Genomic DNA, 20,669 nt, shown 5'->3' with positions numbered 1-20,669 from the left:
ATAGAAAAACTTGACAACACAAAAATTTTTACGTTCCATTGTATAAATATAAAATATCTTGAGTCACCATTTTACCTAGGTTTAAATATTTTTAATAAACGTACAGACGGCAAATAGCTTAACAACTTTTAAGAAAATATACATATTTGTGTTAAACAAACGCTTACCACTAAAATAAATAATCTATGATCACTTGAAAAAACTGCTTGCAGCTAGTGTACTTCTGTCATATTTTGAGTTTTCATTAATAATCACATACTTTTCTGACTCCAATATCAAAATGTATTTTTAATTAAAAATTTTCTAACATATGTCGAAGAAATTTCGAAAATATTTTCCAGCTACCATTCTATTTTATTATCAATAAATTATATTTTTTCTTTAAAATTAAGCCTTGGGAAAGAGGATGGCACAAAAATGTAAGAAATTGAATGCGATGTGCATATTTTTAGTTGTTCAATCTTTCATTGACACATTTACACGATATAAATTTAAGATAAGAAACCCAGTTATGAAACATCTGAAAAAAAAAAAACGTTTTTTTTTTATTTCAATGCCTTCTGTATAAAAATGAATTAAAGTAACTTTTGATCAAATGACGAATATTTTAATATTTTAGTTTAAAACTTTAGAAATAAATAAAAATAAAGCAGATTATTTTCAATAAATCAAACCAGAAAAATGTCTAAAAATTGCAAGTGGTTAAATTGTATTATTTGCTCAAGAAGTGATTTGATAATTTTTTTTTATGATGATGATCCAGTTTTTTTAGCGAGCTATTTTTAGAAGAAACAAACATTTTTTATAATTACAGCAAGCCACATATTTCCAATAGAATTATTGTAATCAGATTAGCAAGCTAGAATGCCACTACATATACAATGTAGCTACAACAAATAAGGATCTAAATTATTTTGAGTTGCACAATTCCAATAATTTTTTTATACAGGGTGTTTCGCATAAGAACCGACTCCGAGCAGGGGCGTGTAGGAGAGCCCAAAATATGGTGATTTAATGCAACTTATCTTTGTACGAAGCTGCACCCTTGAGAACTTACAGGCGTTGAAAGTGGGGTTTCAAATTTTGAAAAAAATCAATATCTCAGTTTTACTTGAACTTAAAAAAAAAACAAATTTGGTACATGGTGTGAGTATACCAAGAGCATTGATCGACAGTAAATAGAGTGATTTCAATTGAAGCATTTTAAAGGGTTGATAAGGAATGATGAATCATTAAAATGTGACAGAATGCAATTATCTATAAAAGTTGTTCTTACACTTCTTTTCCTAAGAATCACCATTTCTGAGATATAGCGATTCAAAAGGTTGGTTTCCACGCCGCCTGTGAGGTAGTGTACTTGGTGCGTTTTTTTTTATGTAGTTTCCCCGGTACGCTTATTCCACGATCTATAGTGGTCCTGTTAAATTAAATAATATTGTATTGAATAAAAAGTGGTAGGTACTGTTGGAAATGATGAAAGCAGTGTGAATTTTGAATAATTGGAGAAAACTGTTCGTCTGAATGATAATTATTTAATGGAACTTAAAGTGTAATGTCTTTTTTTCTTCTTCTTCTTCCTGTTGGATACAAGTAAATTGTTCTAACAGCGATGCATCAGATGTCTCCTCGCTGATATCGTAAGAATCCTCCTGATGGCGATTCAACATTGGAGCACTACTGACCTTGACAACTGGTACATGCTAATAACAAAATAATCCAACTTTTTGCAGCCGCACTTAGCACTACACCCCTTTTGCAATTGCAAAAAATTGTATTAAGGAGTTTTTCCGGTGCAGGTGGGAGTAAAGTCTGGATTGGTTCTATTCCAATGTATTGTACTGATGCATCGCTGTTAGAATAATTTACTTGTATCCAGCAGGAAGAAGAAGAAGAAGAAGAAAGAGAATAATTATCACTATTAGACGAATTTTCAGATGAATAGTTTTCCCCAATATACATTAATTAAACAGGACCGCAATAGATTTTGGAATAGGCCTACCGGGGAAATCACATTAAAAAAACACGCCAAGTACACTATCTCACGGGGGGACCGCCTAGCCGGGTGTATTGGCCGGCGGATTTCGATCTGCCGAGTCAAGCATCACGGACGTGGGCCGGATTTTGGATGGGTGACCTAAGGCAGGCTCGGGGACGTGGCTGTGGCAGCCTACCAGAGACCTGGGTCGCCCAACATTTGCCGCACGCGTGTGGTCCCCGATAAATGGTAATGAGAGCAGAGCAAGAAATCTCTGTAACTCAAGACCATGCTATCATACATAAACTGTACGAGACTTTGCCACCAAGTCATCCGTGTAGTAAATAAGATGGTTNTCGTTCTCCGGGAAAGCTTACAAATGATCAAAATGTACTAACGTAGTTCGTTTCAATAATTTCCAATAATATGAATTCAAACTTAATGATCACAAGAATATTTCATATAAATAAAAAATAGGTACCTATAAAATAATAAAAACTAAAATTCTGTTAAGAAAAAATGTGAATTGAGCCTCCCCACAATATGCAAAAAATATGCTATTGCAGAGGTGACATTTGTTCATAAGTTTCTATAATAATGGGTTGGGGAATAAGTAATGTAAAAAACAGACCGTCGATAGTTTTCGTGTTTTAAAGAAAGCGATATGAACCTTAAAGATATGAACTGTTCCGGAAGCCCTGTTGAATTATTTGATGAACAGTAACTGAATTGATTCCACAAAAATCTAAGACAATCAACAAATGAATTTGCTCAGGAAATGGGAAGTGATCGCAAAACAGTAGTAAACCACCTGCATTTGATGGGAAAAGTTCAAAGACTCGGCGCTTGGGTTCCACATATTTTGAACGAAAACAATAAAAATTAATGCTTTGTAATTGCCGCTGGTTTTTACTGTCGTCATCGATCAAAACGTGGTCATAAGGCATGTTTTCCTCGCTGGTGATGAAAAATGGTGTCTGACGTGAACTTGGAAAAGCAGAAAGAATGGTTAAGCACCAAAGAACAAGCAACTCGGCGAATAAGACCAGAACTTTATCCTCGAAAAACAATGTTATGCGTTTGGGGGGATTGGAATGGGATTCTTACCAAACAATCAAATCGCCAACGCAGAACTCAATGTCCAACAACTACGGTGACTCCAAGTGGCTATTAAAAAAAAACATGACAATGCGTGACTACATATTGCCAATATGACCAAACGGCCCTTCCGGAGTTGAATTGGGAAGTTCTGCCCTACTCGCCTTACTCTCCTGATCTCACGCATTCTAATTTTCATCTCTTCTACTCTGTCAAACTCCTTATGCAACTTGATTGGATGAGTCTTTTTAGTCAAAATCAGAGAATTTCTACAGAAGAGGCATCGAGAAACTTGAACATTGGGAAAAATTACTGCATAACATTCAACAGAAAAACAAACTAAACATAAAAGAAACTATTCATTTATAAAAAGTAATTTATTGTATTTGATATCTAAAACTCAAAGTAAACGATAAAAGCAACACATTTTGTAACCAAATGGAAAATTTCAGAATTAGATATTTTACTAGGTCTTATTTAAATTCTTCTTCAGCAAGAAGCTTTAGATGGACGTCAAAGGGTTGAAATTGTTATAATAATTATTGAATTGAAAAATAATCAAATTTTTATGCACTTTTTTTTTATTTTGAGACCGTTTTTCTAGGCGACTGGTGAAAAATAAAGGGGTCATATTTGAATAGTAACCGTTTTTAAAGGATTACCTCAAGGCCTACATAGAGAACTTTCATAATGAAAAGACTTTCGAGCAACGTTTAGAAAATAAAAAATTAGATTATTTAAAAAATTTACATACAACGCAAACTTTATCAATGACACCGTGTTCAATTGGAGACGAGCTGACAAGGGTGTCTCCGTTATTAGTGGAAAATTTTATTGACACTTAACGGTGCAACCAAGAAAACAATTGAATATTGATCCATTAATAACAAAGATATCTATGTTAGCCCACCTCGATTGGAACCTACTGAATACAAAATTAGTTAAACCAAATACTCTGTATTGTTAGTACAATTGTATGATTCATTTATTGTTTCCCTTGCCCTTAATTTTATGTTATTAGCAATTTTAATGCCAGTGTAATTACATAATATTTTAATAACAATTTCTTTAATTTAATGAGAAAAAAGATTAGATATGAAATGAAATAATATGTTAGTTAATTTTGACCATGACCATGGATTGTTATACATGAAAATGAAACATAAATTGTAATTAAATGCATTTGTTTATTGGTAATACCAAAAAATTAAAACTAATTTTAAGAACATAAATATGTATACAATAAAAAAAGACAATACACGTCAAGCATTAATATAATATTTATCCATAATTCACAGGAAGGTTAATATTTTAGTAGATGCTTTTAGTAAATTAAAGTTTACTAATATGATGATCAATGCGTCTTTCTGATTCAAAAGTGTCTAATTTAGAATTCCTAAAACAAAATAATAATTAATAAATAATAAAAAAAAGTCTGTCTTATAAACTACTTGTTAAAAGTTATATTAAGTTATTAAATAGCAAATTGAGTTTTGGCGTCTCTCTCTGTTTATGGTGATCTATTTTATGATTTATGAAATTTATTGTTTGAGTGAAATTATTTACCTATCCCCTAAAATATTTTAATTTTATCGAATTTAAAAAAAACTGAATAATAAAAATCAGAAGCTCCTGGTTCATAATTTTCTAGTAGTAGCATTGATTTTATAAGCTACGCTGTCAGATAAGTCAAAGTAAGAACTGACACTTGACACAAATTTTGATATTTGTAGGCCGTTAGGATCCAGGGTGCATTACGTTCTACGCCCTAAGATTTAACAAATTACACATTTACCATTATTTATTGCATATAATACTTTTATTGCCCTATTATAACAGTTTAAGAAACAATTTGCCTCTTTTTAAGGTATGCTTTTTAAGATTTGACATCGTTGATCGTGCTGCCCCTGGTCGCGGCCTAACTTCCCCTAAAACTGCAATGTCAGCAATTACGGGGACCCTCTTTTCCTGTATGTGTGTAAAAACCTTTGTACGGAAATTATCTATTTGTGAAAATTATTCTTGCCTAATAAAAAATTGCACACTGAAAAAAGCAGATAAATAAGATATTTTCATTATCACTACTGACATTTTTGTTTATAAATGTGATAATTTGTTTTGTTGGTTTATCTGTTCCGATAGCTATTGTTTAATTTTTTTTAATTATTATTTCTAACAATATTTATATCCAACAAGGATGCAATATAAAGGAATAATTCAACACACATCTTTCACAATTTAGTTTTTTTTTGTCTTCCCAAAAAATTATTTTCCCAAGTATATTCGCAAATTTTTGATTTATCAAATTCTTGCTTCTTGTCTATTTAATTTGTGATCATTTATTGTAACATAGGTCTAAAGGTTTCTTCAGTATGTTTATTCTATTCACAAAGTCTGCTATAAATTAAATTTTTTAAAAATTAAATTAAATATGGGTTGTTAAAAAAGTTAAATTTGTCATGTATTCTTTTAATATAAAAATATGCAAATTATATAACATGCATATGTAGTTCCCTTTTATTGTTTTACAGACTTCTTAGTTTTTTTTTAATTTTAAATAGCCAGCGATTTTTGAAAAATCGCTGGCTATTGCTGAACTACCAAAAAAGAATAAATCAATTCAGTTTTATGCATTTTTTAGATAATTTCATAAAAAGGTCTTGGTGGCTAGTTTCACTTTATAAATTCATTATTAAAGGTAAATAATTTAAGTTTATTTCAAAAAGCTGATCAGTCAAATTTTAATACCCTTCAAGGGTATTAAAATTCTCAATTACCTACATCTAATATATTGATAAAATGTTTCTTACGTATACTCTTCAAATGGATGTATGTATTTATTATCCAGAAACGAATGTTTGAGAATTTTAATATTTCAATCTACTTTGTTTATTTTTGAACTGTATGTAAGTTTTTGACAATAAATCCAATTTTATTTTGAACTTTTGTTCAAGATAGTGTGTAGATAGTGTGTGTAGTGTGTAGATAATAGATAAACTTGACAACACAAAAATTTTTACGTTCCATTGTATAAATATAAAATATCTTGAGTCACCATTTTACCTAGGTTTAAATATTTTTAATAAACGTACAGACGGCAAATAGCTTAACAACTTTTAAGAAAATATACATATTTGTGTTAAACAAACGCTTACCACTAAAATAAATAATCTATGATCACTTGAAAAAACTGCTTGCAGCTAGTGTACTTCTGTCATATTTTGAGTTTTCATTAATAATCACATACTTTTCTGACTCCAATATCAAAATGTATTTTTAATTAAAAATTTTCTAACATATGTCGAAGAAATTTCGAAAATATTTTCCAGCTACCATTCTATTTTATTATCAATAAATTATATTTTTTCTTTAAAATTAAGCCTTGGGAAAGAGGATGGCACAAAAATGTAAGAAATTGAATGCGATGTGCATATTTTTAGTTGTTCAATCTTTCATTGACACATTTACACGATATAAATTTAAGATAAGAAACCCAGTTATGAAACATCTGAAAAAAAAAAAACGTTTTTTTTTTATTTCAATGCCTTCTGTATAAAAATGAATTAAAGTAACTTTTGATCAAATGACGAATATTTTAATATTTTAGTTTAAAACTTTAGAAATAAATAAAAATAAAGCAGATTATTTTCAATAAATCAAACCAGAAAAATGTCTAAAAATTGCAAGTGGTTAAATTGTATTATTTGCTCAAGAAGTGATTTGATAATTTTTTTTTATGATGATGATCCAGTTTTTTTAGCGAGCTATTTTTAGAAGAAACAAACATTTTTTATAATTACAGCAAGCCACATATTTCCAATAGAATTATTGTAATCAGATTAGCAAGCTAGAATGCCACTACATATACAATGTAGCTACAACAAATAAGGATCTAAATTATTTTGAGTTGCACAATTCCAATAATTTTTTTATATAGGGTGTTTCGCATAAGAACCGACTCCGAGCAGGGGCGTGTAGGAGAGCCCAAAATATGGTGATTTAATGCAACTTATCTTTGTACGAAGCTGCACCCTTGAGAACTTACAGGCGTTGAAAGTGGGGTTTCAAATTTTGAAAAAAATCAATATCTCAGTTTTACTTGAACTTAAAAAAAAAACAAATTTGGTACATGGTGTGAGTATACCAAGAGCATTGATCGACAGTAAATAGAGTGATTTCAATTGAAGCATTTTAAAGGGTTGATAAGGAATGATGAATCATTAAAATGTGACAGAATGCAATTATCTATAAAAGTTGTTCTTACACTTCTTTTCCTAAGAATCACCATTTCTGAGATATAGCGATTCAAAAGGTTGGTTTCCACGCCGCCTGTGAGGTAGTGTACTTGGTGCGTTTTTTTTTATGTAGTTTCCCCGGTACGCTTATTCCACGATCTATAGTGGTCCTGTTAAATTAAATAATATTGTATTGAATAAAAAGTGGTAGGTACTGTTGGAAATGATGAAAGCAGTGTGAATTTTGAATAATTGGAGAAAACTGTTCGTCTGAATGATAATTATTTAATGGAACTTAAAGTGTAATGTCTTTTTTTCTTCTTCTTCTTCCTGTTGGATACAAGTAAATTGTTCTAACAGCGATGCATCAGATGTCTCCTCGCTGATATCGTAAGAATCCTCCTGATGGCGATTCAACATTGGAGCACTACTGACCTTGACAACTGGTACATGCTAATAACAAAATAATCCAACTTTTTGCAGCCGCACTTAGCACTACACCCCTTTTGCAATTGCAAAAAATTGTATTAAGGAGTTTTTCCGGTGCAGGTGGGAGTAAAGTCTGGATTGGTTCTATTCCAATGTATTGTACTGATGCATCGCTGTTAGAATAATTTACTTGTATCCAGCAGGAAGAAGAAGAAGAAGAAGAAAGAGAATAATTATCACTATTAGACGAATTTTCAGATGAATAGTTTTCCCCAATATACATTAATTAAACAGGACCGCAATAGATTTTGGAATAGGCCTACCGGGGAAATCACATTAAAAAAACACGCCAAGTACACTATCTCACGGGGGGACCGCCTAGCCGGGTGTATTGGCCGGCGGATTTCGATCTGCCGAGTCAAGCATCACGGACGTGGGCCGGAATTTGGATGGGTGACCTAAGGCAGGCTCGGGGACGTGGCTGTGGCAGCCTACCAGAGACCTGGGTCGCCCAACATTTGCCGCACGCGTGTGGTCCCCGATAAATGGTAATGAGAGCAGAGCAAGAAATCTGTGTAACTCAAGACCATGCTATCATACATAAACTGTACGAGACTTTGCCACCAAGCCATCCGTGTAGTAAATAAGATGGTTTGAAGAAAAGTACTCAAGTAATGAAGGAGGATGTACAAGGGGCCTAATAAGGCCTAAGTGCCGTGGTGGAAGACAATTCCACCACCCCTCCGACATACATACATACATACATACATACACTATCTCACAGGTGGCGTGGAAATGTGTGCATATTATAGAGAACACAACCTTTTCAGCTTTTTGAATCGCTATATCTCGGAAATAGCGATTCTTAGGGAAAAAAGTATAAGAATAATTTTTATAGATAATTGCATGATGTACAATTTTTTTCGACCTATTTTTATGATAAAACTTACCGTTTGGCTGAGGAATGCAAAAAACCCATATTTGCGACCTTTGACCTTAAATAAAACTTTTTTGCAGATGTGGGATCGATAGGGACTTTTCACATTTCATTTATAATGGTGTTTCCAACATTCGTACCAATTTTCAGCTTTATGCGGATTATTGTAAGCTTACCCCTATTTTTTGAGCTACTTGGACCGGGTTAATAATACATAATATTGTATCTGAGTTATTTAAAATCATCAAAAATTCAAAAGTGCCTATGAATTTAAAAGTCAAACTTGATGATCAGAAAAAAAGTTGTAATAAGAATGATATAATAGAAAAATAAACAACAGAAATAACATACAATTTGCACTGATAAATATAGAAATTGTTGAAAATTATCACCGTTTTCTCTCAGGCATAGATTTATTCTTCGTCGAAAACTGAAGTCTATTCAATAACTGCTAATTGTTCCTAATGAATGTGCATTTATCCCTAATAGTCCATTGAAAAGTTACATTTGGGGTTGCAAAAGTCAGAGCACGCAATTTTATTTTTTGGATGTCAAGAGGGGGTTAGTGTAAAGTTAAATCCATGTTTGTGGGGTCGCAACCCTTGTGCGTCGGCCGCCATCTTGTAAAAAGGGCTGTGAATGGTTTTTATACTACTACTTACTATATCGGGCAAACTATTCGTAGCACAGAAAATTTGTAAAAACATTTTTTTGTTGCAAATTAAATTCTCTACATCTTTGGTTCCGTAACTTTTAGTCGTAGAACCAAAAATAACAAAGTTATTAACGAAAATAGATAAAAATTTAAGAACAAATTTTCTTTTGATCGTTATAACTTTTTTCTGGTCATTTTACAAAAAAAGGAATATTTTCCATTGCAAACTTTTTTCAAATTTTATTTATATATTATGGTTTTACAGCGATGTGAAACTTACACTATTCTCCAGTACTAGTAAGTATACATTAACATGAATGATTAGGCGGATAATCTGTTGTTTCTCCATGCCTTCTCAGGATGTGACACGACTTCAGCGGCTTACAACATCGGTAAAATGAAATTTCTCACAACTCTGGAAACACGTCCTGAGTTAGCTAGTGGAACAGCGTTATTCCTCAATGAGAGAGTCGATCCTATTTTGCTCACTGCCGTTAGCGAACGTTTTTTCATCTCTTTATATGGTGGCAATAAAGATGATGATTCTCTGGACAGTCTTAGATATAAACGATTCGCCAAGTCAGTGACAAAGAATACATTTAATTTGTCTTCACTTCTTCGAACACAAGACACAGCCCGCTTGTACAGCCTCCGAGTCCATCATCAGGTCCAGTCGTGGCTCGGGAATTACAACAACCAACACTGGGGCTGGAAAAAGCATGGAGAAATATTGATGCCTGTTCAAAGTTCAAAACCTTCAGCACCCCCTGAGTTTCTAAAGTTGATATTCTGCCGATGCAAAGGAAACTGTGGAGCAATGTGTGGATGTCGGAAGGCAGGCCTCAAATGTTCTGCAGTATGCCTGAATTGTTCTGGGGAGACATGCAGCAACATAATGGAGATATCAAAATTGATCGAGGAGAATGATTTTGAAGATGAACTGCCAACAATGACGCCACTTCATTCTCCATCCTTCCTCAACAATTCAATATCGGAAGCTCAACCAGATCCTGAGTCGTAGCCTGGCCCGTCAAAGAGACTGAGGACACAGTAGATTGGGAAATATATTTCGATATTTTTAATTACACTAATTATTATGTCAGCTAGAAAATGTCTGTGGATTCTGCCTACTAGGGATATGACGTAAAAAACGCTCCACCAGACTCTACTTTGTAGGGGGAGGGGAAAAGTCAATAACTAATTAACAACTTTGCGATGTCAATCATTAAAATGTTTCTTATAAAAATAATGGAAAGATGAGAGAAAACTATGCCTAATCATTCATATTAATGTATACTTACTAGTACTGGAGAATAGTGTAAGTTTCGCATCGCTGTAAAACCCTAATAAATAAATAAAATTTGAAAAAAGTTTGCAATGGAAAATATTCCTTGAAAACCCTTTTATCAAAATGCTCTGATGTAATTTTTTTGTAAAATGACCAGAAAAAAGTTAAACGACCAAAAGAAAATTTGTTCCCAAATTTTTATCTATTTTCATTAATAACTTTGTTATTTTTGGTTCTACGACTAAAAGTTACGGAACCAAAGATGTAGAGAATTTAATTTGCAACAAAAAATGTATTTTCAAATTTTCTGTGCGACGAATAGTTTGCCCGATGTAGTAAGTAGTATTATAAAAACCATTCGCAGCCCTTTTTACAAGATGGCGGCCGACGCACAAGGGTTGCGACCCCACAAACATGGATTTAACTTTACACTAACTCCCTCTTGATATCCAAAAAATAAAATTGCGTGCTCTGACTTTTGCACACTAAGCCCAAAGAAATGTAACATTTCAATGGACTACAATGCAATTCCACAATTCTGCTCGAGACACAACTGGCAAGGAATAATTCTTTTAACGTTCCCCAAAAAAAGAAGTCACATTTGTTGAGGTTTGTTGATTGTGAAGGCCAAACTTTTGGGCAATTATATCCTCTTACAATTAATGTATTAGATGTACTGGTGGTTTAATAAGTCTTTAACAATATTATTAAAATGAATTTCCCGGACATTTTCATCAACATTCGGCAAAAAATTACTAAAATGAATGATTTTTTCCTGATTGTCAAGTTTGACATTTAAATTCATAGCCAACAATAATTTTAAATAACAGCTACAATATGTATTATTAGTTATATGTTTTTGTTGAAAACGAAAAAGTTTTTTGAAAATTAACAAGAGTAAGAAAAATTTTAGAATTAAATTCCCCATAATATAAAGTAATAATTTTTTAAGTTCTCCAATGGGTTAAAAAATTCTGTCACATTTTAATGGTGCATCATCCCTTATTAATCCGTTAAAATGCTTCAAATGAACTCTTTTTACTGTTGATTAATGCTCTTGGTACACTCACACTGTGTACCGAATATGGTTTTTCTAAGTTCAAGTATAACTGATATTGAAATTTAAAACCTTACTTTCAAGACATATAACTTCTCACGGGTGCAGCTCAGTATAAAGGTAAGTTGCGTTAAGTCACCATATTTTGGGTTCCCCTACATGCTCCTGCTCTGTGTCGGTCTGTGTATATACAGTGGCATTCTAGATGTACTTACTGAACCAATTAATAATCAAGTTTGTTTGAAGTAATTTTTGGGAAAATTACTAGATATTTTCTTTTTTAATCTAGTCATGTATCAATATCACTAAAATTACTGAATCTTAAAATTCATACGATTCATGTAGAAAATTTTTATATAATATACTTAAAGTTTTAAATTAATAGATTCCATTTTAGTTTAAAAATCGAGGCTTTGGAACTTTGGAAGTGCCTGAAGAAGAAATGCATGATGAAATTACTGACCCTGCTGATTATTATAAAGAAACTCTATTGTTTGCCAACTGTAATTGCTAGTGTCAGTAACAGGCTAATTTTATGTTTTCAGAAACTGAAACAATATCTTAATAAATTTAAATAAAGCTTTATAAACTAAAATTATTCTACATTATAAAATGACGAAATTTCAAATTTTGTGAAAAATAATAAAAACACCCGTTTGTTGTCAGTTAGTTATAAAAAAAATGTATATTGCAACTCTTCAAGATTCTATAAATGTTTATAAGTGGTATTTGTCATGTTGACTACAAATCGCCAAAGAAAATATTCATGTAATGTAAAGTAAAAGAAATGGATTACAGTCTTAACTGTATAATTTTGAAAAACTAAAGCACCCTAAATGAAGCAATAAGTGTTTTAAAACATATAGGATCCACATAATTTCACCATTAATAATAACTAATATTAACTTTAATTAATATATACTATTTTAATTTTAATTACCACTTTCCTTATCTATTTTAGAATGTTAATAGCACATTTCTATAAGGGTTAGGATTTTGGAAGGGAGAATAATCACAACTGGAGGTTAGTCACTGAATGTTATATGTTTGGGAATATATCTGGAAAAGAAAACAAATAGGTGAGTATTTGAGATTTAAAATATGTGGTTTTTTATTTCATAAATAAAAAACAATTTTACATGGTATGGCAACAAAAAAAAATTAACACGATAAAACAAATAACAACTTCAACAATCATGGTACTAAAATTAACAACAGAAAAATAAATATCAACAAATAACTTTCCATTATTTTCAATTCAAATCAGCTAAAAACCAATAGTTATTTATTTTGATTTCATATGGTCCTAATAAAAACCTAATGACTTTAAATAACATGGTAATAAAAATAACAAAATAAAACAATTTTTTGATCCATTTTCAAATGGTTCTAAATAAAAGCTGTAAAAATTAGTACCAATTGCTTTTTAAATGAGGAGCGTTAAATTGGATCATTATTGTTCTGAATAAAAGTACGCTATGACACTAACATTAACCATGTCTTAGAGATCTTAACAACTCTGTTATTAGATCGCTTTTCTTTACACAAGATGATTTTAATTAAATACAATTACATTTTTGCAATCAAATGCTTAATAAAATTTTTGATAACAATAACATCTGATATAAAGTGTATGTTAATATAGTAATCCACAAAATTATACAATTATACAAAATAACAGTACGGCATTGCTAAACGAACTAACAGTTTAGTCACCTAAATTATTTTGTAGATGAATTCCAGTACTAATAAGCATGCAATAAAGTACAAGTGCCTTGAAGATATATATTATATAATTGCAATCAGAGTTACTGTATCAATCAGTATTTAAATGTTTTATTGGGAATTCTTACATATAGTGAAATCTCTCTTTGAGATCATAAAAATTTGACCATCTAATGGAGCAAAACAAAATTGGGCAACGAGCAGATATTGTACACCATGTGTGAGTAAAGAAAAGGATAATCAAATACAACCAGAGCCTAGAAAGATGTTTTTCTGCAGCTGATATATGCTTTGTGTTGGATGTACATTTAGCTTTTATCTTTCTATGCATTCCAAAGTAAACTGTGATTCATCATGATGAGCTTGAGACTAGTTTTATTATTACATTATTAAAATATATATTACGCTCTAATAAAAAATAATTAAAAAGTACATATGAAGGCGAGTCCCCAAAAGCTGTTGTTATTTTTTTCTTAGTTTGCAAGTTTTAATTTAAAGAATGATTCTCTTTATGGAATCATGATGCACTAAATCCCTCTAAATTTTTTTATTGTGACGATACTAATTTCTATTGAGAAAAATCGTCTCTATTTCATCGTTTAACTTTTTGGCCTTACAAATTGATTCGTCTTTATAGTCTTTCCGATATCAATTGAAGAACCAAGAGGTTGTCAGTATGTACCAGGTTCGGTCGCTGACGCAGCAACTCGGCATTGAAATATTTGAAAAACTTGTTCCCATATTTATTTAGCCATACCCATATACAGGTCTGGTCAAATTAAACGTGGAGGTGGTAGAAATGTATACGCCCAGTTGGACAATGTGAGTGCGGGCAAAGGAAAACAAATACAGCTGCATTGGGCCACTAGGCAATAAATCTCAGCTGTTGACAAGTGGTTGACAAATTGCCCAGCAGTGCAGTGCAGCAATGCGGAATTTGGCGTGATTCAGGTAATTTTAATTTATTATAGACATCTATTAATCATTCATATTACAATTGCGAAAGGCAGAAATAAGAGGGATATTTTGTTTACTAATATTATTACAACATGGCATTTTGGAGACCTTTTGAAACGGAACAAAACGAAATTTACCATCAATATAATAAAATTGTTTGAGGATATAAATAATTAAAATATGTTGTTGACCAAATGAAGATATAATGGAAAATTTCTACACATTATATACAAATTATTATTATTTTTTACCTTTAGCAGAAAACTTTTTTAGGGATGCCTATGAGTCATTAAATTTTATTGCCAGGCGTTTTTTTACATATTCAACTGACTTCGGAAAGACTATAACAGTTTGGATGGTATACATGAAAATCTGATATGAGTGGTTACTTTTTTTTAGGCAGTTTATTGATTAGTTTTAAATAAACTAACCATTGGTAAACAAGTTAAACAAATAAAGATAACTAAAAAATTAATACAAAATTTAAAGCTGTATGTCAAAAATGATACATTTGTTTATATCAATTATTTTCTTATTTTTTATTAGAGAATCCCCTGTACAATTTTGTCGGTGGAAAAGTGTAACACCCTGTACTAAGAAATGATTATTGCATGAGACCTATACTGAATGTGACCTACTAAATGCATTACTTGTATCCAAAAATAAACCCAAATAAACATGCATTACTTGTACCTACCCAAAAATAAACCCAAATATATAAACTCACTACATTTAGTGTTTATAAAACACAACTGTTATTAAACATCTATTTTTTTTAGAAATTTGATTATATATTTTTATGTACTTGACAGTACCTATGATTGCAATTAACAACCTATTACCAAAAATGATATGTTTGTTCAAGAGATTAAAATTTCAGGAAAGTATTGCAATTCTATGATAAACATTTTTTTATATTATTTTGTAGTTGTTTAAAGCTTTTTACAATTTTTTTTTATATAAATATTATAATAGATAACTATTTAATAAAATTTTCATTCTTTATAACAATTTTTGGCATTATTTTCTATAATGTTTATTCATAGTATAGATATCAATATAGAAGGATCGCACCAAAACATATCAAAATTGATATCAAAATTAAATGTAATGCATCTTCTTGTATAAATGATTCGACACATTACAATATGATACAAACATAACAAAAAAAAAATCTGGACCCACCTTAGTTAAGATAGCTTGCCTTAATTCTCATCTATAGATATTTCGGTTCAAGTGCGTATTAAAAAGTCAAGAAAAAAAATATTTAAGGAATATAATCAGATGTGGTTGTGTCTTGTTATTGCCACATAAAATCTAGATTTTATTTCCTTATGTTAGATTAATATTAAATCACATTTTTTTCTTTAAAACGATTTGACTAGCAAAAATTAAAAGTTGTATAATCAAATATTATTAATATTTTTGTAAACTGATCATATATATGAGATTGTTTGATTGTGAGAAAAAAATTATAACTTTATTTATTGCATGACAGTCATTCTGCAGTTAGTGGCAAAAAGGTTGCAACACATAGGTTTATTTGAATATAAACATGGTATTTTTTTTCTAGAAAAAGAGAAAGCATGTAGTGAAATAGAGGAAATAAAATGGTAGCAACGAACTGATATATAAATGTATTCTATAAGAAAAATTTTAAGCTAAACATACTATTATTGCTCTGTGTTAAGTGTTGGATATCTGATAATTTGTGATAAAACAATTTTTTTAATGTGTTTCAATATAAAATCGATGATTATACACTCACAAATAAGCTAGGTACTTGAAGAATTAATTCCAAATTAACAAGTGTAAAGTGAAACTAAGTAAATCAGAAGATTTGTCATATAACAAAATGTATATCAAAATAAATTACTACATAATTTCTCTTTTCTTATTGTCAAAAAAAAAAAAAAAACGTTTAATTCAACTCTACCACCTTTTTGCCACTTACAACAATATTTATTACTGATTTCCACTTATTTTTATGCATTGATGACCTTATTGAACTTTATACCCAAAATATTTCAAATAAATTACAAGTAAGTATACATTTCCCTCTAGGTTTTAGTAGTTATATACAACTTAAAATGGAAGTTAATAAATGGCTAACAGTCTTAAGTATATTTATAAATTTTATTATTAATTTTGTCTTCTTTCTCTTAAAATTCATACTGCCTGTATCTATATTAGTTTAGGTAATATTACTTTTAGCCATTTATTAAACAGAAGCCACAACACACCCGCCTAAGGCACATATACTACACCATATTATAATTTCAACTACATATTTTGTCTTTCACAGTAAAAGATAAAATTATTAGTTTAAAAGTTTGTACTACAACTACGTTGATATGGTAACTAGTTCCTTGTTAGAAAAAATAAGGTGCTCATATTTCAAACTGAGAATTCTACATGCATAAAATGATCTATATAGGTTTTTACTTTCTAGAAGAAATTCTTAAACTTGAGAAAATTAAATTTTTAAGGAAAATTTTAAATTTAGAGCAATCAAAATAAACCAATACTAGTTTTAACTGTCAAAATTTCCCCTGTATTTTATAAAAATATACCTTTAAAATAAAATAAAATGATATAACATTATACTACACTACACTATAATTTCATTGTAACAAGTTTAAGTACCCTTCTAAAATTCATGCGAGGTACAAAAATATGTATTTCACTTACATATGCTCAGGGTGGTTCCTGATACAATCTATAAAATCTGATGGTGTTAACTGTCCAGTACAAATTTTATGGATGGCCGTAAACAGTGGAAATCTAGAAAAATATGAGCATGTTAAAAAAATAACTGTAATAATATACAGGATGTTTTCAAAAGGAGTAACACAATTGATACCAGTGAATCTATCGCTGAAAAGAACACATTTTGCATGAAAACAACCTTAGTAAAATGTTCATCCCTTACGAGATACAGCTCCTTAAAGTTTCTAAAAAATATGAAAAAGCGCCTGTAATTTGAAAATCAAAAAGCTACAAATGTCAAATTTTATACAGTGCGTCCCAGAAGTAACGTATTTTACTTTGTGTTGAGTTTTCACAAAAACGCTAAGACCTGTCAATTAGTAAATAGGAATTGTCGTTTTGTCACGTTGGTTAAACCTTTTTTGCGTTATCTTTCATAAACCTATGACGTCATCGACATTTTTTTAAATAGCACTACCTAATTTTTTAAGCATAAATGTATAGCCCTTTTGAAGGGAAATGCGTCGATATAGGGTTTGGCCTACTTTACTTTGACAGGTGCGAAAAAAAGCCAACGATTGGAATGGGCATGGTTTGAATTAATAACAAAAGTAGGTATCACAAACTTATGAGCGAACAGTGAAATTTGGTAGGCACACCCGATCACAGCGGCTATGTAGGTATTGTTTTGAAGACGACAGTTAGCGAATGCAATAGTGCCTCATATCAATGTGACAGTTACAAATACCATAACTTTACATTGCGATGGTGTTGTGTTTAAATGAGAAACAAAGAATTGAAATCCTAATTATGGTTGGATATGGAGATAGGATCCGTAGTTATGATGAAGTATGTCATGTATTCAAGGCCAAGTATCCAGAACAACCAATAACTTCATCTACAGTATGCACATTAGTACGCAAATTTGAAGACGCTGGACATGTTAGAGATCTGTCTAGATCTGGAAGGTCAACAACAGTGATATAAAATGATAGGCAAAATGTTATTTTTAGCTGTCACTGAAAATCCACACACTGCCGTTCGTCGTATCGCCGAAAACGTCAACATATCAATACATAAAAACGTACCTACAATCAACCAAAACACAAAACATCTACAAATTTCCATTTTTTGCCCTGGCACTGTTCTCGCACCAGTTTATGATACCTACTTTTGTTGTTATTTTAAACCATGTCCATTCCAGTCATTGGCTTCTTTTTCGCTCCTGTCAAAGTAAAGTAGGCCAAACCCTATATCGACGTATTTCCCTTCAAAATGACTATCCATTTATGCTTAAAAAATGAGGTATTGCTATTTAAAAAAATGTCGATGACGTCATAGGTTTATGAAACATAGCGCAAAAAAGGTTTAAGCAACGTGACAAAATGACAATTCAATTCCTATTTACTAATCGACGTGTTTTAGCATTACTTCTGAGCCACACTGTATAAATGTAACTAACACAACTGTAACTTTTCAATCATTTTTCGAAAATTTAAGCATCTGTTATTTTTTACTACAAATTTTTTATTTAGAAACTACAAATGCAATAATAGAAATAAATAGTTATAACTATTAAAAATAAAAATTAATCATGCTTTTTTTGTAGGTTAGGGTGACCCTTATATGTTGAATGTTATACATTTAAAAAAATATTAGAATGTATATATTTTCAATAATTTATTTTTCTCTGCTGTTTTCATGTAAGTACCTATTGAAATTTGTTGTTTCAATTGTCCTGTGAATTTCTCTAGATAGTACATTTTCTACAATATAATCTTTATTTGACTAACAAAGATTATGTAATTCAGATCGATCCCGTCTGATTGTGAATCACATAATAATTATTTTTTACTTCACTACACAAAATAATGTGTTTAATGTTCATTTAAAAATTGAGGTATATGGTTATGTTTGCGAATTCGAAAATAAAACTGAAAATACATTTTTTTTTCAGAATGTTAAATAACTCAATAACTCTAAAACTTACGTCGTAAGAACATGAATCAACTAATAATTTTATGTAGAAATCAATAAATTTACATGATTTTGGAGATACAAGCTGTCTCCTAAAAAAACGCTGCAAGCCATAATTCCGTCATTTAGTCTGATTTTAAAAACAAAGAATTATATGAAACTAGCTTTTACCCGCGGCTTCGCTCGCATCTTTCGTAAAAAATAATTTTTTTTTAATAAAAAGTATCCTATGTTACTTCTAATACCTCCAAGAATATGTGTACAAAGTTTCATGATCATCGGTTAAGTAGTTTTCGCTGCGTAGTATTAGTAGGGATGGTTCTAAATACACTATTAGTAGGTACAGTCATTGAAGCTTTTCACCTCCGAATTCTTTGATACTGAACCGATCAAGTTGAAATTTGGCATAGTTAGAGGAAAGATCAATGAACATTAGTGACATAGCGCCGATTGACGCTTCCACCCTGTTGGGGGTTGACACCCCTTCTCGGGGGGTGAAAATTAAAAAAAAAATAACGCTGGAAATCGATAGAGAATCAAATTTTGAGCAAAAAATATTCAAACCCCTTCCACCCTTCCACAAATAAGAAGTGGATCTTATTTGTGGAAGGGCAAAATGGGCGGTGACTATTAGACGCCTTCATTATAGCCATCTTTCTCTATCGCACGGATTTCTATGACTTTCTTTATCGCTCTCACGTAACGGCCGATGAACCATGGGGACTTTCCGACCCTGTCTATAGAGTCAGTGGCGGCGCGTGAACATTGATTGAATGTGTTCTGCTTAGGGTTGTTACATTTGTTGAATTGAATTCCGGGATATTAAGTGCCCGGAGTCTCTAAATGGCGCCGCAGGCGAAAAATTTTAAAATTTTCAAGGTCACGCGTTTTCCTGGCACTTCTGAATTTCAAGGAACAATGAATTTATAAAAAAAATACAGATTTTCACAAGAATGATTTTTGAAATTGATACCTTTTTGAAATATCCATTTACGAATTACCTACTGATGGTATAATAAATTGGAATAAACTAAATATATTTTATTAAATTATTGAATATTGTTTATAAAAAAAAATCGTTTGTGAAATTTACCAACGATTCAACGAATTTTAATTTTCCTCGGCGTGTTATGATTTTTTCTTTATCTTTTTTTATATATATGTACATTATATTATATTCCGGGAGTTATACGTGCAAATCCGAAATCCGGGACCATACAGCTAATTCCCGGTACAATCACAGAAAATCCCGGTCATACCAATGTGGCTAGATGTTCTTTTAAAATGTCGTCAAGATCTACACTAAAATTTATGAGTCCACGAAACACATCAGGGTTGTCCGAATTTTCTGTCTCGTCGTGTCCGAGAAGTGCTAATTCGAAAGCTCCGCAAAATTTTATGCAATCTATGATTTTAAATAATACATGACGATTTTTCATTACCTGTTCATATGTTTCCGTATATTATCCCAATATGCAGAATCTAACTGACTTCTTATGTTTATTTTACCTAAAGACTTAATGACTTAAATCTTTCACACTGTATATTGTCCATGCTTTATCCCCACCGAAAAGTAAGCACGGAAAACAAAACAGTGAATATTTTAAATCACACCCGCACACCCACT

The 20,669-nt window shown here is 31.1% G+C and overlaps 1 protein-coding gene across 3 annotated transcripts in view; it reads right to left on the bottom strand.

Moving 5' to 3' along the window:
• The window catches only part of LOC108914521 (glycerol-3-phosphate dehydrogenase [NAD(+)], cytoplasmic), a 77,972-nt gene that overhangs the window by 15,089 nt on the left and 42,214 nt on the right, over window positions 1-20,669 (bottom strand). The window contains exons 6-7 of one of the 3 annotated variants that reach the window (XM_018720342.2): window positions 17,048-17,140; window positions 4,310-4,469 (exon numbers count right to left, since the gene is read on the bottom strand). In XM_018720342.2, coding sequence (XP_018575858.1) covers window positions 4,406-4,469; window positions 17,048-17,140 — 157 coding nt within the window. In that variant the 3' untranslated portion in view covers window positions 4,310-4,405. Of the gene's footprint in view, window positions 1-4,309; window positions 4,470-12,646; window positions 12,734-17,047; window positions 17,141-20,669 lie in introns of those variants that run through there. The other 2 variants (XM_018720343.2, XM_018720344.2) reach the window with 2 other exon arrangements.

Source organism: Anoplophora glabripennis, unplaced genomic scaffold (assembly GCF_000390285.2).
Source record: "Anoplophora glabripennis isolate ALB-LARVAE unplaced genomic scaffold, Agla_2.0 scaffold1005, whole genome shotgun sequence".
NCBI lineage: Eukaryota > Metazoa > Arthropoda > Insecta > Coleoptera > Cerambycidae > Anoplophora > Anoplophora glabripennis.
This window is presented reverse-complemented; position numbering and strand designations above follow the sequence as displayed.